Source organism: Eschscholzia californica, unplaced genomic scaffold, assembly GCF_041429995.1.
Source record: "Eschscholzia californica isolate CP2 unplaced genomic scaffold, dmEscCali1.0.p SCAF_1, whole genome shotgun sequence".
In the NCBI taxonomy this organism is placed as follows: domain Eukaryota; kingdom Viridiplantae; phylum Streptophyta; class Magnoliopsida; order Ranunculales; family Papaveraceae; genus Eschscholzia; species Eschscholzia californica.
In genome coordinates this window covers 13505029-13523060 of record NW_028238198.1, presented here as the reverse complement: position 1 = coordinate 13523060, position 18032 = coordinate 13505029, and the positions used below count along the sequence as shown (strand labels likewise).

The 18032-nt window shown below is 36.2% G+C and overlaps 3 protein-coding genes across 3 annotated transcripts; 1 reads left to right on the top strand and 2 right to left on the bottom strand.

Annotated features, from left to right (window-relative positions):
- Window positions 1-307: 307 nt before the first annotated feature.
- Window positions 308-7326, top strand: LOC147564295 (FGGY family of carbohydrate kinase). Its single transcript, XM_086644981.1, has 15 exons — window positions 308-521; window positions 881-960; window positions 1405-1522; window positions 1969-2147; window positions 2878-2960; window positions 3095-3279; window positions 4199-4260; window positions 4422-4530; window positions 4614-4733; window positions 5071-5190; window positions 5305-5425; window positions 5514-5670; window positions 6088-6160; window positions 6266-6393; window positions 6868-7326. Exons 1-15 carry the CDS (start codon window positions 446-448, stop codon window positions 6988-6990), a joined length of 1734 nt encoding a protein of 577 aa, XP_086501107.1. The 5' UTR covers window positions 308-445; the 3' UTR covers window positions 6991-7326.
- Window positions 7327-8410: 1084 nt separating this feature from the next.
- LOC147564294 (ribosomal RNA-processing protein) lies at window positions 8411-10625 on the bottom strand. Its single transcript, XM_086644982.1, has 4 exons — window positions 10440-10625; window positions 10206-10311; window positions 9197-9323; window positions 8411-8855 (listed from the first exon to the last, which is right to left on the bottom strand). The coding sequence occupies exons 1-4, from the start codon at window positions 10559-10561 to the stop codon at window positions 8602-8604; spliced, it is 609 nt and encodes a 202-aa protein (XP_086501108.1). The 5' UTR covers window positions 10562-10625; the 3' UTR covers window positions 8411-8601.
- Window positions 10626-12080: 1455 nt separating this feature from the next.
- On the bottom strand, window positions 12081-17263 carry LOC147564293 (26S proteasome regulatory subunit 4 homolog A-like). Its single transcript, XM_086644980.1, has 7 exons — window positions 17082-17263; window positions 15093-15586; window positions 13851-14096; window positions 13514-13683; window positions 13220-13436; window positions 12946-13086; window positions 12081-12336 (listed from the first exon to the last, which is right to left on the bottom strand). The coding sequence occupies exons 2-7, from the start codon at window positions 15567-15569 to the stop codon at window positions 12253-12255; spliced, it is 1335 nt and encodes a 444-aa protein (XP_086501106.1). The 5' UTR covers window positions 15570-15586; window positions 17082-17263; the 3' UTR covers window positions 12081-12252.
- Window positions 17264-18032: the final 769 nt, after the last annotated feature.

The window sequence follows — 18032 nt, the reverse complement described above, 5'->3', positions numbered from 1 at the left end:
AATGTATTTACCGAAATAACCCAATCCTTTTTTTTTGGTAAGATCTGCCTAGAAATATGCCACAAGGTAGGTAATTCTAAAGCAACAATAGTACGTATATCATTCGGGGGTGTCTGTACTATCCCTTGTTGGTCCCGAGGGACGGAGGAGGCTAGGTTAGTCGAAAGATGGTTATCGGTTCAAGGACGCAAGGCGACCTTGCTTTTTCAGGGTAAGAATTTCATAGGGTTCATCTTTAGGGGGCAAAATGGAATTATCCCAAAACAAAGATCCTAGAATTTAGGAGGAGAAGGTTGGGAATTGGGATAGAGTTGAACCCCCAATTGGTTCTGGTTCAGGTTCAGGTTGAGTTTGGGTACCATTTGTTTCTTCTCGCTCATGACTTGGCACTTGCTAACCGTGGTTCCTCATTTGTCTCTCCTCTTCCGCAACCAATTCAATCGAGATGGAAGTTTCTCCTCCTTCTCCTTCTCGTTCTATCTTCCTCGGCGTTGACGTTGGTACTGGTAGTGCTCGTGCAGGTATATACATCCTTAATCGTTCTTTCTGATCATTAGATTCTATCTTCTTCTTGGTAGATTTCCAAATTTCTATTTTCAATAGTAATGTTGTTGGATTGTGAATTTTGATTGAGTTCTCTTCCGTCTTCTTGTTCTTGTAAATGAAATCATCTTTGACGACCTTGTTTTTTGAGGAAATAGTTCATTTGCTTGGATTCATTTTGTCTTTGTGAGAATAGTCCCACATTGGGAGAAGGGTGATAAGTTTGTAGTGTTAGATTCATTTCGTCTTCTGAAGGAGGGAAACTTCAGTGTTTTACCAGCTTCAGTTATTTGGAGAAACTAGACTATTGCTTGTTCCTTATCACTTGATGATGCAGGTCTATTTGATGAAAGCGGGAAGCTCCTAGGTTCAGCTAGTAGCCCCATACAAATATGGAAGGACGGCGATTATGTTGAGGTAACAACAAACTGTGCTTGGTTCCGAGACTAGTATTACTCGTCAGATATGACAACCTAAGAAATTCTCAAAACGAAGACACAACTATTCACACACATCACATATATATATTTGTATTTAACATCTTGTCTTAGTTTTTTTAATATTTATTTTTGACTTTTAAGTTTTCACTCTTGGATAAACCATTGTGAAACTATGCCGCAATGAAATTAAACTAGAGCGGGATCTTATGGATCGAACATGATTTTCTAGAAGAGTACAACTACACATATGATGTAGATACAAAACCTCACACCATACCCATTGACGTTAATTCGACCATCTGCCTGAGTATTGGACACGAGCACCCCGTAATTTTTTTAAAGAATATGCGTGGCGCGTAGAATAATAGAAGTTCTTTACATTAAAACTCGGTAATCGCTAATCGTCTATGAATTGAATCAGCAATCTTCAACAGATATCTGGCATGCTATCTGTGCAGCAGTAAAATCAGCATGCTCTTTAGCAAATGTCAGTGGGGAAGAAGTAAGCGGTTTAGGATTTGCAGCTACATGTTCTCTTGGTTAGTTACTTTTCACTGCTTTCTCATTTAATCAAATGATGGATAATTTATTTTATGCCTCATTTGAATGTTATATTCTTCTATTCCGTGAATCTCGGATGATAGGAATCATACATCTGGTAACATGACAATGTTTTGAACTTATTATATAAGCCATCCTCGGCAATATCAACCTTTCAATCGTCTCACTGTAACTTCCACCACAAAGCTCATCAAATTTGCATATTTTTGGGTTAAATATTCTCTTACCAAACATTGGAGGTGGTGGTGGCCGAGAGGGAGCACACCTCTTCATCTAACACAGTTGTGGGCCTTGTGGCAACCTTCACCATAATCTGGAGAAAATATGAATGCCTCCACCATGCAAATCAAGAACAGAAACATTCTTTTGACACGTGTTATGTGTGCTGTTTATAACCTGATTGTGCCGAATGGATCCCTTGCAGTTGCCGTTGATGCAGATGGTTCTCCTGTAACAGTTTCTTTGAGTGGTGATGCAAGACGAAACATTATAGTATGGATGGACCATAGGGCTATAAAGCAAACTGAGCTAATAAACTCCTTTAAGTCACCAGTGTTGCAGTACTGCGGGGGATCTCTATCCCCTGAGATGCAACCTCCAAAGGTATCGATCGAAATATGTGATCTCTTATCTATGTCATGACAGTAACAATATTTGTTTGCATTGCCATTAGCCAAAAGGCGTTGTCCAGTAGCTACGTGACCTTAGCTACATGCATTTATTTTTCACTTTTTTTTCCATTTGGAATTTTGTGTCCGGTACTTAAAAGTGTTATATTATGTATAGATGACTGTATGAAAGTAAATATATTGGAAAACGTAGAGGGATGAGTGGGTGGGGAGGAAGGAGTGTGTGTGTAAGGCAATCACGTAGACAAGCTTAGGCGAGAGGTTCATCGAGTTGCCTCACTCCTCAGATAATATGGATCAAGGGTTTTAATACTTGTACCTAGTAAATGAAGAAGTGGTAGAAACCTTTTAGCTTAAAAACAAACCCTTGAAACTGCAAACATATACAGTTTAACCAATAGATTTAATTCAAGATCATCTTTGTGTTTCATAGCAGGTGACCTGACAAGGTCTTCATCTTTTCCTTATTTGCTTTTCTAGAATGGAATAGTGATGACTAAGCTCACACCTTAATTAGGATGGCACCATGTTTCCTCCCAAGTGTAGATGACATTTTGGCCTTCTAATGAGCTTTACAGAATATTTAATCTTACCTCTATTTATATGATTTTCCTATTTTGTTCCTTCTAAGATATGATATGCTGTTCCATTATAATTTCTTATTACAAATTGAAAAACGGGATTATAGAGAATTGATTTTGCAGCTTTTATGGGTGAAAGAGAACTTGCAAGAATCTTGGTCCTTGGCATTCAGGTGGATGGATTTAAGTGATTGGTTGTCGTACAGGTAATTTTTGTTGTTTATTCTCTATTAAACTGATCCATATGCACTGATTCCATTTAACTTCTAGATGGTTAATCGACAGTGATTGGTCCGTTTCTGATGCATGCACCTTTATAATATCCCTATGTGTTTACTAGAGCAACAGGAGATGATACTCGAAGTCTGTGCACCACAGTCTGCAAATGGACATATCTTGGTCATGCACACATGCATCAGATTGATGGGAAAGATTCGCGAGATATGGAAGCTTGTGGATGGGATGATGACTTTTGGGAGGAAATTGGCTTGGGTGACCTTGTAGATGGACATCATTCTAAGATCGGTAGGACATTTTATACAAGTTCCCCATGATGATTTCTGAATATGATATAACACATGAAGGAACTTAACTGAGAACGAATTTTAGATGCTTATTTCTTCAGATGTTTGGTAAATCCTTAATCATCATTGTTACAACAAAGCATCACATGGAAGGAGAATCACATAGATAAAAAGATCTTATAAATCCTTCTAATAAGTAGACTTAGTACGAAACTACGAATAATAAGGACTGAAGTACAAAGATAACTGTGCACGGTGATCGAATACTTTCACAGCACATTCTAGAATTCCGTTTATCATAACTTACGTGCAGAGGAACTCTTTTCACGCAACTTCCCAAGTATAAACCAAGTAAGAGATCTTGTAAATCCTTCTGATAAGTAGAGACTTTTAATCCGAAGAATAAAACGGAACAAAGTAAGGAGATAAGATGTGCATGGTGATTGAATACTTTCACTGCGCATCCTGAAGTTTCATTAATTATCAGTTAAGTGTTATTTTCTGTAATCTAGTAAACTTGCCTGTAAATGTTAAGACAATGAATTCTAGGTTTAAGCGGAGTAGGATACTCTCTTTCTTACAAGACCACATATACATTTATTTTCCAATATATGACTGTAAAACTTATAATAATGTCCATCTGAGTGTGCTAAACATGATTTTGGTTTTTCAGCTTGCGGATGCTTAATCTGCACCCCCTATAGCCTTCCTAAGCTTTAGGGGCTTTTACATTCCATTTTTTTCAATATTAATTCAAATTATTAAAAAAATCGTTTGTGTACATTCTTGTTCTTTGTTTCGGATTTCATTTTTTATTATTAATTTTTTTGAGTTTGAGTGGGTTCTTCTAGAAATCCTAGAATCTAGATCACTGCTTTATCTATTACTAGCTTCAGTTAATGACTTGATGTAAATTACAGGAAGAAGTGTTGCTTTCCCGGGCCATGCTTTAGGTTCTGGTCTGACTCAAACTGCTGCGAAGGCAAGAAATTTTGTAGTGAAGAATTCACATTGATTTGAACTGGTGCTTCCTTTAGGTCTCGCAGAGAAAATTCATTTTAGTTGTAAATTAGCACTATGGTTGTGCATTTATATCATGAAATCCATTTAATTAATATTTTTTGACGAGGGATTCAACTTCAGGAGCTTGGACTCGTAGCAGGAATTCCTGTTGGAACTTCATTAATTGACGCACATGCTGGCGGTGTTGGGGTAATGGAAAGCGCACCTGTATCAGATAAAAATCCTAAAGGTTTTCTTTTAGTATTTGTTTTAGCTTTTAACTCTTATAACTAGATCTGTTTCCTTTTCTTGACCAAGTTTTATACCTTTCAGAGGACGATAAGGAAGCTATATGCCGTCGTATGGTGCTAGTTTGCGGGACATCTACCTGCCATATGGCTGTGTCACAGAGTAAATTGTTCATTCCAGGGGTTTGGGGACCATTTTGGTCAGGTATGATATTTGCTACTTCTTAGCCAGTGTTTGACAGTAACAGTACTAAAGGTCAAAGTTCTTAACTTTTGTGGATTTGTAGACCTTAATATACAAGATCGTTTTGTTACAATAAAATCAAAGATGTGGAGATGGTGAATCAATCACCTTGTGCCACATCGCATGTATACTGTCCCATTGACCATCGTTCGATATTTAGGCTATATTTGGTGGCTCGCACCAACCATTCTTAGTGCTCACGTTTTCTGTCCATAGCTAATTCCTATAGGAAAAAATATGTGTTTTTTTAAATTGATATAGTGGCAACTTGTGATATAAGCTGGTGCATGTTATTCAGCAATGGTACCTGAATATTGGCTAACTGAGGGTGGCCAGAGTGCAACTGGTGCTTTATTGGATTACATTGTTGATAACCATGTTGCTGCTCCTCTTCTTGCGAATCGTGCAGCTTCTCGAGGCAAGTTCTTATTAGCATGAAGATTTTGTAAACCCGTAGCCGTAGTCAGTGTTCTTGATTTTAATCGTATTTATGCATTTCTAATTGCCGCTTATTCCCTTTTGTCTCTTTCAGGTACTACCCTTTTTGAATTGCTGAACACTAAATTAGAGTCATTGAAGATTGACTTGAAGGCTCCTTTTCTTGCTTCCTTAACTCAAGACTTGCATGTTCTTCCTGATTTTCATGGAAACAGGTGCTAATTTTATCGAGTGATGCCCCAATTTGGTTATGATGTACGAATCTCAATGTTGAAACACAAATTTTGCCTTTTGATAAATCAGGTCTCCCATTTCAGACCCAAAAGCAAAAGGGGTGGTCTGTGGTTTAACACTTGATACTAGCGAGAAACAATTGGCACTTCAATATCTTGCCACAGTTCAGGGTATTGCATACGGAACTAGACACATTGTAGAGCACTGCAATTCCCATGGACACAAAGTAAGTAAATCTGTAACATAACTTGTTATATCATGCCGAAAGTTGTCAAAGAAAGCCTTAATGCAATCCGATCAGTTTCCCTTTTGCAATTAAATAGAAGGAAAAAAGAAAAGAAGGAACAAACAATCCATCTTTTATTCATTACAAGTTTATTGATTTCCTCAAAAGCTATGACCTATTTGGTTCAAGAAAAGATGTTTCTAGAGACAGTTTGAAGAACTTATGAAATTTTCTTTGATCTGGAAACTTAAGAACCAAAAGATTAGATCACAAATCATCTGTAGTAGAATAATTGCGCTATCATCTGAGATTGCTATGAAGAAGTATGACTGTTGCTAATATATTGTAGTCTGTATACTAGTTGTGTTGTTGAGGCCTGATTTGAGGTAAGAATAATGCTTTACGGTACCTTTACAGATTGATACACTTCTTGCATGTGGTGGACTCGCCAAGAACAACTTATATATCCAAGAACATGCCGATATAATTGGTAATTCTCTTTCTCTATCTACTCGTCTTTTATAATTTTACTTTTCACTTGTGTATTTGTTATTTAAAATTATATAGACCTGCCCTGATCTTTGAAGAAATGCAGGTTGCCCTATAATACTCCCGAGAGAAAAAGAGTCTGTACTCTTGGGTGCTGCCATTCTTGGTGCTGTCGCTGCTAAGAAGTATTCGGGTCTCCATGATGCAATGAAGTCCCTGAATGCAACTGGTCAGGTAAGACCGGATAATCCAATGCCCTTATCCAGAGTTTCTTTGAAGCGAACTCTAGGTGCCTTACGCCTATGATTTGTTACAACTGACAAGCTACCATTTTTTGTGGCTAGAAAACTTATGACACTTGGAAGTTCCTAAATAGTTATCTCACTGTAGTGTTCAATAAGATCACAGGATAGTTATGGAGTTGGTAACTTCATCTGCAGCAGACTGATACCACATATTATTATTTTTTGCTCGCAATTTAGGTTGACTATAGATTACGATTGCCCTGCCTTTGCCGAGCTTAGAAGCCCTCCCAGAACTAGAAGAAAAGAAGTCCCCAATTAAACTAGAAAGAAAACAAGTAATCAAACTTGTGCCCGACTAGAACATATAATTGAAAGAAGTTATCGGCGCGGTGAAAGCAAGAAGTGGTTAGTCCTGTGTATTATGCGTTCTTATGTCTTATGATGTATGTATATCTTTCTCTAGGTTATCCAACCATCTGCAGATCCAAGTGTGAAGAAATACCATGATGCAAAATATCGTGTTTTTAGAGAGCTATACGAACAACAGCTATCTCACCGTTCGATCATGAAGGAAGCATTGGTTTAAGAGTTTCAAAAGATTTCATTTAGCCACAGCTACTATCTGGTATAACAAATACAGGACGGGCATAAATGACATGAAAGTGTTGGAAAACTACTTTTTAACAACTGTTTCTGAAATTCAGTTTGCGTTGGTGATTCTCTTAAAAATCTGGTGTTGATATGTCCCGATTTGTGATGATGGTGTATCATATATACTTCAAACCTAATTAACAAAGTGAAGGATGATCTCTTTGTAACTTAGGTTTAAAGTACTCGATTTAAAACTCCTCAGCAGTGAGTTTATATTTTATTGAGAGACGAATTCTATATGTTTGATATGTTGAATTAGATACCATAATAAGAGGAAAAATGAGTGAAAAACCCAAAAATCTAGACCCTAATAAGAAAAAAACCCACTCAAAAATAATAATGTTAAAAAAACCCATTTTTTGAACATTTTTCAAAATGTTCACAATATATGTAATTATGTTGTTAACAAGACAACATATTTTTTTCATAATTCCATTTTTACCCTTATATGTTGACAACATATATCATTATGTTGTTATAAAATGTTGACAATATCTATAATAATGTCCCGACTTATTATAAAATGTTGGCGTCATATATAATGTTCTTAACAACATATATAATGTATTAGTCAAAATATTATTTGTTCGTTACGGATTTGTTAAATACAAAGGATAATATGCATAACATTTTAATTTTTGTAAAGGACAAATAAATAAATGCTTTAGTCTTTATATTTATGTCGAAGGCAAAACAAAAAATGTCGAAACCATTTATTTTTTCACAAGACAAATCGAAAAATGTTGTAGCCAAAATGTTTGTGTTAGTTTGTCTATGTAAAATGCAAAAGAAAAAAATGCGAAATATTTTGGCAAAACAATGTCTAAGCAAGAACGAATTTGTTCAAAAATTTACAAATTGTTGAGATAAACTAAGATTTGTTCAGAAATTTACAAAATTGTCGAGAGCAAACCAAAGATTGTTCAGAAATGTTCAAAATTGTTTTTTGACGTTGATTTGGACGAAAAATTTCATTTTGGAGGGTAAAATTGTATTTTTACCTACTGGGTTTTTTCCTCATTATTATTTAGTATTGGGCCTGATTCTCTTTAACTTCCCCATTTTGGGCCTTATAATTACCGGTACATTTGCGGGTTTGATGATCAGTTTTCTTCTATGGTAGCACATTGATCAGATTGTCCTGAAAATAGTTAGCTACGATTTATAGTCATCCTCTTGATGCATCCATGCATTCTTCGACTAAAGCTCGATTTATCTTTTTATAATCTGAATTCAGATATCTGGATACCATCTGTGTAATTTTAATTGTTTGCTATTCTTTTATCTTTCTAATGAAGAGAAATCTTCAAGGAAGTTTTTGTACCCAGTTCATTTGTTTTAGCGACGAAATCAAATTTGAATCTAAGGGTAAGATAAATGCAAACAAGAACTGAAAGTATATAAGTGAGCTACACCTAAATACTTATAAAAAACAAACAGCACAGCAGTAAGGCAAACTTGTCTTGATTAAAAGTTAAGGATCCGCCACTAAATGAGGAAATGACTTAAGACCGTAACGTTTTGAAAAGGAGCAGCAAAGCTAGTTCTACCTACTTTTCTTCACCTTGCCCATCCTTTTGTCTCGTTTCTTTTGCGGCTTTCCCCCAGATCTCCTTTTTCCACCATTTCCACCACCAGTCTTTGGTTTCTTCTTCTCAACTGGTATGCTGCGCTTCTTATAAGTTTCTGAGGATTTAGGGGCCAACCCTGTCTTCTCTGTTGATTTGTCATCTCCTTCACGTAAAATCTCGCTCGTTGTAACAGTGATTGTCGTTTCGCCGTTTTCGTAAGTCTTCATTCCTTCATGTGTAAAGTCGAAGTCAGACAATCAACAATTCAACAGGTAAGTACCACTTAACCAGATATATAATGAAACAGAACAAACGTTCCAACTAAGCATAGCGAAGTCGTGAAATTGAATCAGAAGGTCCATCAGGTAGCAGGTGGAGTACAATTTTACATTTTCCGACCACTGGCCACTCTTGCCCATGACTATGTTCTACTGGACTCGTTTAAGAATGGATATTCAATGTAGCTGGAGAATATCTAAACAGTCATACCTTGTACATCTTGGTCGCATACTCGAAGTCGAAGGGAAAATAATTCTTAACTGTAATATTAAATGAAGTAGTTTAACATACCTGCAACTTGGGCAATTGGATCAGTTTCTTCATCTTGTTCAAGTTCATCACCACTTCCATCAGGTTCATCATCATCATTTGCTGGCTTCACATCACCAAATTGGACATATTCTCTATCCAATTTCCTCTACAAAACATAATAATATTAAGATGGTCGGACAGTGATGGATATATAACACTTCTTACTGAACAAAGTTATACCCTTCTTTCGCCAAAAAAAAATAATACCCTTAATAATAGAAAACAAGAAAAAAGCAAAATCCTCTTAATTTTCTTTTACATACAGAATGCCCAAATTGAAAGCAGAAAAAAAGAAGGCCAAAAACCAACAAGGGACAAGACAACCGTGAGCTAAAAGCTAGTTTATGTGCGTACACTGTGTTTTAGTTGGAAACAAAAAAGATTTCAGGGGCTCGAACCTCCGACCCTTTCTGTGCAAGCTTAATGCTGAACCACTGAGCTGCAAGTTAATTATTGCTATGGGACTACTGGGAACTTTGGTCTACTAATAGTTCCGCCCTTGACTAGTAATGCTATTGACCTAGTGAATTCCCAGTGAAAGTCGCGGCGGTGAACACCCAAGCTCAATGGATGAAACCTCCCAGGTTTCATCAGGTTCTAATAGATTTATTGATAAGTTATGTAATCTCGTTCGACTTTGGAACACTATAACAACCTAGAGGGGCTCAGACTAATGATCCACCCACTCCCCTGTCGTGTCGTTCTTAGTGAACCCTTTTCGTAGCCTTCCACCATCCTCTTACAGCCTTAGACATTGACCTCTAAATCGTTGTCTCTAGCTAAGATTTGAAACACAAAGTTGGGTCCAAGAAACAACCTCATTTTAAGCATACTAGGCTCTGTTCATCCTCCCTTGAGGATGGATATAAACTAGTAAATTTAATCAAAATCCCAATTGAAATAACAAACTGGGATTCATTATCCACTGCTTGATTTATAAACAGATCAATGTCATATACTAGTAATTAAACAATAGAAAAGATTCAACCTTTTTACGAAGCTCGATTCGTCTGAGTCGATCCTTTTCTTGTATTTGTTGTTGTGCTTCCTTTCTTCTTTTCTTCTTTCTCTTGTGAAATCCACCAACATAATCCCTATTAAACAGAAACAAGATAAATAATTTGAAGTACAAATTTTGAAACCCTAGAAGTGAATAAGAAAATTGAACAACTGAGATAGATGTTTTTAGGGTTTTGAAGATGATAAAAAAGGGGTAACAAACATGAGATCTTTTTCATTGAAAGAAATGGATAGAGCTTTGTTTCTAAGAGCTCTCTTTGCTACGTGTTTCCCAGTGGCGCGTGGTTTTAGTCCCACTGCGACATCTTCTTTATCTTCCGCCATTGTTAACCACCGAGTACCAAACAAACAAACCCCCTTCTCCGTTTCTTTGGGTTTTAGGTTTACATTGATTGTTTTCAGGCGAAACGGGTTTGGGCTGGGTTGGTCTGGGTTGGGTTGGGCTGAGTTGGGCTGGGTTGGTCTGGGTTGGGTTGGATTGGGTTAGGCCCAGGGTCAGGGTTAAGTCTATGTAAAAAGACTTCCTTGCGGCCTGGGGAAGACTAGCCCACACAATCCAACACGGCAATAAGGAAGGAGAATTGAGGTTCTCCTTGTCACCTAAGAGCAAGTCCAATGACAACCTGTCTTAGACCGAAAAACCACTTATTCACTCAAAAATTTTGGCCTCAGCTCAGTCTCAAAAATTCAGCTCCAACCCCAGCCTCTCTTGAGACCGAAAATTTGTTTATGTGGGAAATGCGTGAGTGATGTTTTTGTTGGTGTGCGAGAAACGTGTGTGGTTTTGTGTATATACAAAACAAGTGTTTGAACTATTTTCGAAATAATAATTTTTTTTCAAGGTTGAAAAATTATTCGGGGACCGACACTTTCATTCAATATATTTTAATTATTAATGTGAAAGTTTTTTTTAGAGTGGAAAAAAAATTAAAACTAAATACATTAAAAAACGAAAAAAAAAGAGAAGATCTTGGTCGTTGGATTTTTTCCAACGGCCAAGATCATCCCCAACATGACCGTTGGGAGTCCCCAACGGTCATGTTGGGGACACACTCACTGGACTTGCCCTAATGACATGATAACCTTTGTTCAGTGGGTAGAAACAATTCTATCAAATGCATAATCTCATTCTTTGAAGGCAAGTTTTGGGAGGTGTACTTTTAACTATTGAAGAGAGTTTGAAGATAAGTTTGAGAAGTATAACCTCAACCCTTGAAAATAAATTTAACAAGTATAATTTTAACCACTGAAGAGAAGGGTATATTCTAAATACTATACCCTTCTCTTACTATATAGGTAATCACTCTTTTCTAATGACGAGTTTTAAAGTTGTGAGGTATTGGAGAGATGAAACGAACAATATTAGGAAATCTGAGAACTTGCCAACGCAACGCTCTAATACAACACGACAATCTCTACTATGTTTTGGTCCTCGGAACATGTGTTACGAAAATCTCTATTATCGTGTGATCCTCGGAACGTGAATGGTAGTCAATCTCACTCTGGATGAGAGGAGTACGGCGCCCCTTGTGATTAAACAGTCATTACTTATGATGCGAATTCAAGCTAGTCTTGTGATACGTTAAGCTAGAAGTGCTGATTTGAGCTCATAAAATGTCAATGTGTTGGTTAAACTTGTAGAAATTGGATGTTTAATCTAGACTTTGATAATCAATCAGATAAACACGTTCAATATCCATCAAACCCAATGATACAGGATTCTTTTCCCCGTAAATACTCAAATACAGAGAAGAGATATTGAAGAGCGACCGATGAAGTGGTGCAACTCTTGACCCATAGAAAATAGAACATCAGAGTCTTAAAGGAGCATAGTGGAAGATCATTTCGAACCAAGGAGAATATAACAGTATTGTAACAGAGTTTTGGAATATACCACCAACTTCAACACCATAAGTTACAGTTTTCATATTTAAAAACGAAATTGAAGAGAAGAAAAATGCAAGGGTACACCGCCCACTAAAATATTCCATACTTCATTGAGGTGATGTCTAGTATTACATATAAAGACCTTCAGGAACCCCTTCTTTCTTCTTGAACATCACCTTCTCCTTTGCCTTCTTAAAGTCTGGGTGTGTTACCTGTAAAAGACCATCCATGATTTTTTCTTTTATCAGCAACTTAACTCGTTACAAACAATTTCAGTTCAAGTCAACATATTACACATTTAGATTGTTGGAACTCAAGATAATGGTAAAAGTAGGAAGAGAACACAAAATCATAGTCAACTTATTCTATCCGCAACTATCCAGAGACATGGGTTGTGGACTTATTGGCAACGAAGCAGGATTGTAGACCAAATAAATCGAAGTGCATAGAAAATTTACGTTTTAAGGGCTGACAGATGAGAGAATTAACGAACACTAAAGATACTAGCATCTGAAAATGGAGTGATATTAACAAAATGGAGATATTAATAGCAAGATGAGCTTGTATGTAAATTTCAAAGCAGTTTCAAATGAAACAAGTCCACAAGTTCAAAATTACTCCAAAAGCAACCTTTGCTCCTATGTGTGTCTATAAGGGGCCTCTTGCTCCTAGTGGTCCGTTTCATGGAACCAAACTGCCAGTAGCATGTGTGAAATGTGGGCCCATTTTACGGGTCAAAAGCGAAGGCTAGACCCTTCTCCCTTCAAATAACACCAACAAGCCCCTTTCCTCATATTAAAAAAAAAATGCAGTATGTTTACCTTCATGCGGCGCTCTCGCAGGGCAAGCAAACCAGCTTCAGTGCAGATCGCTTTAATGTCCGCTCCAGAAAACTCATCCTTAGTCATCACAAACTCTTCTAAGTTCACATCATCAGCCAGGGTCATCCTTGAAGTGTGAATCTGAATTCGAAAGTATAGTATAAGTATCAAAATCTTGCAACTATGTACAGAAAGCCCAGATCGTAGTAAATGGTTCGGGTGAGAATAAAAACAAAAAAGTGAATCTTCACTTTGAAATTATGCATGTAAATACCTGGAAAATGCGCCTCCTTGTTTTGATATCAGGAAGAGGAAATTCAATCTTCCTATCAATACGTCCAGGCCTTAGTAGAGCAGGATCAAGACTTTCAATTCTATTAGTTGCAAGAATCACCTTGACATCTCCTCTTGAATCAAAACCATCTAACTGGTTCAACAGCTCCAACATGGTCCTCTGAATTTCACGTTCACCACCTGAATGGGCATCGTACCTGTAGGCATATTTCATATATCAGAAACTCCAGCCACATAAAAGAGGTACATTAAATCTAAAAGTTGATGAAAATACCTCTTTGTACCAACTGCATCAATTTCATCGATGAAAACAATCGAAGGTGAAAGATCGTCAGCAACCCTGAAGAGTTCCCTCACCAATTTTGGACCATCTCCTAAGTACTTCTGAATCAATTCACTTCCAACGACACGTAAGAATGTCGCAGATGTTGAATTTGCCACCGCCTGAAGAGAACCACACACAATTTTTGTTAGCGCTATAAAAACATGAAATTAAATGCGTACTCTCAACGCCTGATGGTATATGCCCATTTGCACCTAATAAACAAATAAATAAAGCAATTTGCAGCAAGAGTTCAACACAATACAAATTAACAGGATCACATGCACACCTTAGCGAGTAATGTTTTCCCCGTTCCAGGTTCTCCATAAAGAATGACTCCCTTAGGGGGCTTAATACCAATATCTTCATATAACTCGGGATGAGTAAGTGGAAGTTCAACTGCCTCCTTAATTTCTTGAATTTGTGCATCTAGACCACCAATGTCTGCATAGGACTCCAATGGAGCCTTCTCAACCTTCATGACAGACACCATGGGATCAACCTCGTCTTGAAGAAGCCCAACAACGGAAAGAACCTGAAGAGACAACATGACACAATAAGCATAAATGAAATCCCATTCTGATAAACTATTCAATCTACTCAGTAAAATGCAAAACCACCATGCTAATATGACATAAAATTACAACGAGAGATGACTTAAACAAAAACTACAACCTAACGAGTCAAAGTGTATGAGTTTAAATGAGATTCAACAACAAGATGACATATATATCTCAACACATGTGATCAGATTAATGTCTTAACTTGCATCATTCTACCGCTTTATTGAGCTCAACACTTGCCCTTTATTACTATGTATACAATCCGTGTATTACCCTTTACCAATATGCAAACATATTTGATATATCACATTCATATATTATATTTGCCTAAATATAATAGTCACCAGCAAGTCAGGCAACTCGGTTTCTCTTTGTTCTTCACCACCATCATGATGCTTTCAGAATTTTGTATTCAATTAAAATATTGCCCAATGTACTACTATTTACCCAATGAAAACAACAAACATAAAGGACACTAGGAGAGTAGATTTATTAGGCCCTCAGTAAGGTTTTCTGATCAAATCCTTGATGTATTTTCTGCAGCCACATTTGCTATGAAAATTATTTATGCATTCTAGCATAACCCAAACCTTGAATTCAGTTTCACAAAGTCTATCTAATTTCAATTGTTCATGTGATTGAGAATTCAAATTTAAGTTTAGGGTTGTTTTTAGCACCAATAACTTCAGTTTGTAGGTCTTACAACAAATTGAGATTACTTGAAGGCTGAATCTCAAGACATCAAAATCTCCACTATGAGATAAAATCCCAAAAGCACCCCTAGAGACTTCAGATCTAGCCTAATTCAATGTACATCGATCACCACCAAATTTTTGTAATTCCAATTTCCAACACAAAATCAATAAAAGAAAACCTAATATAATTCCAAACAGATCAAACATATCTATCTGCTAAAATAAAAACGAAACCCTAAAAGAAACAAAAAGAGAAAGGAAAAAAGATAATACCTTGTTATGCATAAGAATAGAACATCCAGGTTCAAGTTGATCCTTATCAACAAAAGACAAAATCCCAACATAATATTCAGGACCAACAGAAGAAGAAACAATGGCATGATTTTCATCAATAAGTTCTTCAAGATTTCCAACACTCATAGGAGTACCTCTTAAATCATCAACTTTAGATCGATCTTGTTCGTTTTTATCTTCTTGGGGTTTCAATCTTTCTTGATTACTAACAAATTCTTCTTCCATTAATAGATAATCTTTGATTCTTTCAAGCTTTAATAAACGAAGTTTACATTTTGTTACTGGAGTAACAACTGGTAACCTAGCTGCTGTTTCAGATCCTCTTTGTTTTCTTTGTTTACGACCAATTCGTGATGGTGGTGCTGCTGGTTCGAATTTTTTCTCTTTCTTATCACCATCATTTTTTCGATCTCCTCCTCCTTGTTTGTTTAATCCTCCTGGTGTTCCTTGACCCATCACTCCTTCAAGATTAACTAAACACAACGAAGAACAGAGTTAGAGAGAGAGAGAGAGAGAGAGAGTAAAGGAATACTTGGAGAAGGGGGTTTCGATCAGATTTTATACGGGTAAATTTAGGATGCCTCGGACCAAAATTTTGTCCTTCACTTTTTACTCTATCAATTCACTAACCTTGTGACTTGCAAAGTTTGTAGGCTACATACTGAATTCACAAAATTTTTAGAATGTCCTAAAAAAACTCTAAAATTTTTATTGACTGTTTTAACAAGTATAAGTAAAGTAAAAGTAAGAATGAACTTTTATGTCCCTAGGAATCTAAGATAGTCTTAAAAACAAACTCAATATAAAAGGGGTTAGATTCCGAAATTCAAAAATTGTAGAACCCAGCTCCTGTGAATGGGTTCCAACCGGGAAGTCCAAAGATTGGACTTCTCGTGGGGATGGGACCCGGAGGGAGGAGTTTCCAGCCCCAATAATATAGTCATTGGGCCCCAACGGCTATAAATGGGGTAGATACCTTAAAAAAAAAAAGATCAACCCCATTCTATTTTTCTTATTTTCTTTTTTAATTCAATTTTTAAGTTGTGTTTTTTTTTTAATTTCTTTTTGTTTGTCTATTTTATAATAATTTAATTTTTAAATTTAGAACTAATAATTTATAGTTGAAAATTGGAATAAAAATTCTACACATGTACATTAGACACGTTTAAGTTTGAGTTAGGAACTCCTCATCCGGGGAGTCCGGGTTGGAATCGAAAAATTGAAGGACTCTCAAAATTTCTCAGACTCCTAAAAAAGGTGTCTCATCCTCTACATTGAATTTGCTCTTAGGGGTCTTTGAATGGCCTTCAGAGCCCAAGATATCTATGATAATAGTAGTTAAAAAACTATTCAATTCATGTTTCGAATCTAACACCGATCAATCATTTGCAATATTTAATGGAAATAATGTATTGTTGAATTTGAATGTTTACTAACAATCTTTATCTATTCTTTTACTCGAAAGTAATTACAAATATTAATTTATTTTGCAACCATAAGAATTGAGGTGCAATCCTTCTTACTTATGAATCATGTACTTAGTTATTTTCAAAACAGTAAACAAAAAGATAAAAAGAAAGTTATCGGATCAGTCGATCAGAGCTACTATTAAATTTAATTTTCCCAAAGTCTATCTAATCTCCATTGTTCATATGATTGAGAGAATTCAAATTAAATTTTTAGGTTACTTTTATCACCAATAACTTCAGTTTCTAGGTCTTACAACAAATTGGGAATTACTTGAAAGCTGAATCTCAAGACATCAAAATCTCCACTATATGAGATAAAATCACATAAGCGCCCCTAGAGACTTCAGATCTAGCCTAATTCAATGTACATCCATCACCACCAAATTTTGAAATTCCAGCACAAAATAAAAGAAAACCTAGTTTTATTCAGAATAGATCAAACATATCTATCTACTCAATAAAAAAACCTAAAAGAAAGAGAAAGGAAAAAAGATTATACCTTGTTATGCAAAAGAATAGAACACCCAGGTTCAAGTTAGAGAGAGAGTTTGAGAGAGAGAGAGAGTAAAGGAATACTTGGAGAAGGGGGTTTCAATCAGATTTTATACGGGAAATTTTGGATGCCCCGGAGAGAAATTTTGTGTAAACTTTTCTCTCATAAGTTCACCAACCTTGTTACTTATAAAATATGTAGGCAGCCCAAAATTCACGAAAATTTTAGAAGAATTTTTGAATTAGTCTAAAAATAGGAGAGACTAATTAGTCATATATACGTTCATAAACCAATAAAGACTATAACACTAAAATAGAACATGAAATAGAAAATAAGTCTAAAAGTATACAGGTCGATTTTTGCAACCTAAGAGCGACAAACTCAATTGGAATTTGGCACATGAAAATAGAGATTTTCTTGAGTTTTACACTAGAGATGCTCTAATAAAAACTGGAAAGAACACATTACATAAAGTTAGATGCTTTTGCGCAATTTGCTTATGACGTGGATAAAGCTCCTCAGAAACGATTGGTAGAAGCCAACAATTACGTGAATTGCTCAAACTCATGGTGGAACTATTTAAAGCGAAACGAATAGATAACTTGATTCTTTTGATTGTTCTTCAACAAAAAACAGGAGGGCTTGATTGAAACTAATAAGTTTTCTGTACATAAACGCAACAGAGAATTTGTTGGAGCGCCTTTAGAATTTCTTGCATGGAGTAAAAGAAAGATTAAAAGGAATGGGTTCAATTTATTGGTCCATCTAGCCCATAACACGTTCTGTGGGCGCCAGAACTTTTACAAGCTCAATCCCCAAGTTTAATATTTAGGCTTTAAAGTAATAATATAAGTTTATTCCTTGGTAAACATCATCTAACAGTACAGAGTGATTCGACATCCACTTTGGTCAGGTGGTGACAATCGAACCTCTCACTCAGGGAGAGCAGGGTCGAAT